Genomic DNA, 1494 nt, shown 5'->3' on the forward strand with positions numbered 1-1494 from the left:
ATGGTTTTATGTTTACGCGGCGCGATGCAATGCAACACGTAAAAAGACAGTATAAGTCATTATAATCCGTAATTATGTCCCCACTGGATGCAACAAATGCCTCGTTTATAATGGGTTTTAATGTTTTTGTCTCGTCGCTCCGGGACACGACATCACAATATGGTAAGGGGCGTAACATTTCTGTCTCACGCTTGAGGTATTCAGCCAATCACAACACACTGGATAGCTGGCCAATCACAGCACACCTCGCTTTTCAGACCGATGAGCTTTGTAAAAATCGACGCGTTTCAGAAAGGTGGGGCATAGAGGAGAAACAATAATGTACAGTATGTGGAAAATAATGTGTTTTTTGAACCTTAAACCGCATAAACACATTTCATTACACCAAATACACAAAATAATGTTAGCAACATCATATGACCCCTTTAACAAATATTATGTGTCTCTCACAGTGGACGGACATTCCAGTAAAGATGGAGAAGATCTGTACTATAAGCAGTTAGAGCAACAGCAAGCAGACCTGAAGAAAAAGGTGCGTTCTTCAACACAGCATGCAGTTCATTTGATTGGTTCTTTGTAGTTTGCAGAAAATTGCTCCATTATACAACTTATTCCTAAATTCCACAATTTGGTCAAGGTTTCTAACACCAAACCTGCTGTCATTTAGTTTTTCATGACTCAAGATTTAAAAATCAGTTCTCTTCTCTCTGCATTTCTGTTCACACTCAGCTGAAGGAGGTAGAGGAGGAGATCCTGATGAAGAACGGAGAGATCCGAGTCCTGCGCGACTCCCTGAAACAGGCCAATCAAGAGAAGGAGCAGCAGTGGCAGACCCAGCTCGCCCTGGAGAAAGAGAAAGCTCCCGCTCAAAGCGAACGCGATAAGGAGCTGTCCAGGAAGGTACGGCACGCGGGTTTGACTGGCAGCCTCACAGAGCCACTGAAACATTCATGACATCCAGCTAAATGCTTGTTTCGCTGCAGGTGCAGTCGCTGCAGTCAGAGTTGCACTTTAAAGAAGCCGAGATGAACGAAATGAGAGGGAAACTTCAGAGCGCTGAGCGCGGAGGAAAGCAGCCCGGCACACCTGCACGAAACATGTAAACACAGCATCCTTTTGTTTGTCTTCCAGAGAAATTGTAATGAGAGACAGTTGTTCTGTGGTCTGCACTGACTGTTACAACATTGTGTTCATTTATGCAGGTCTTTTTGTTCATATAAGTACGTCTCTTTGCACACACGCCACTCCACAGTGCATCATGCAACATTGGATTTTTTTGTTAGGTTTTATTAAATTAAATTAAATTAAATTGTACTAAATATTTCAATTATAATATCAATAATAATAATAAAATAAATAATAATAATTATTATTATTATAAAGAGTAATTAATATTAATACTTCATTATTTTTAATAACAACAGAAATGTTTAGTGATAATACTACAGATTGTAAAAATATTAATTATTTTATATATATATATATATATATATA

The 1494-nt window shown here is 38.9% G+C and overlaps 1 protein-coding gene across 3 annotated transcripts in view; it reads left to right on the forward strand.

Moving 5' to 3' along the window:
- The window catches only part of LOC107695618 (ATR-interacting protein-like), a 13899-nt gene that overhangs the window by 6329 nt on the left and 6076 nt on the right, over positions 1-1494 (forward strand). For all 3 annotated transcript variants that reach the window (XM_016495621.1, XM_016495623.1, XM_016495622.1), the window contains exons 3-5: positions 453-532; positions 730-900; positions 984-1099. In XM_016495621.1, the coding sequence (XP_016351107.1) occupies positions 453-532; positions 730-900; positions 984-1099 (367 nt within the window). The remainder of the gene's footprint in view (positions 1-452; positions 533-729; positions 901-983; positions 1100-1494) is intronic.

This window comes from Sinocyclocheilus anshuiensis, unplaced genomic scaffold (genome assembly GCF_001515605.1).
Source record: "Sinocyclocheilus anshuiensis isolate Anshui unplaced genomic scaffold, SAMN03320099.WGS_v1.1 scaffold706, whole genome shotgun sequence".
NCBI classification, from domain to species: domain Eukaryota; kingdom Metazoa; phylum Chordata; class Actinopteri; order Cypriniformes; family Cyprinidae; genus Sinocyclocheilus; species Sinocyclocheilus anshuiensis.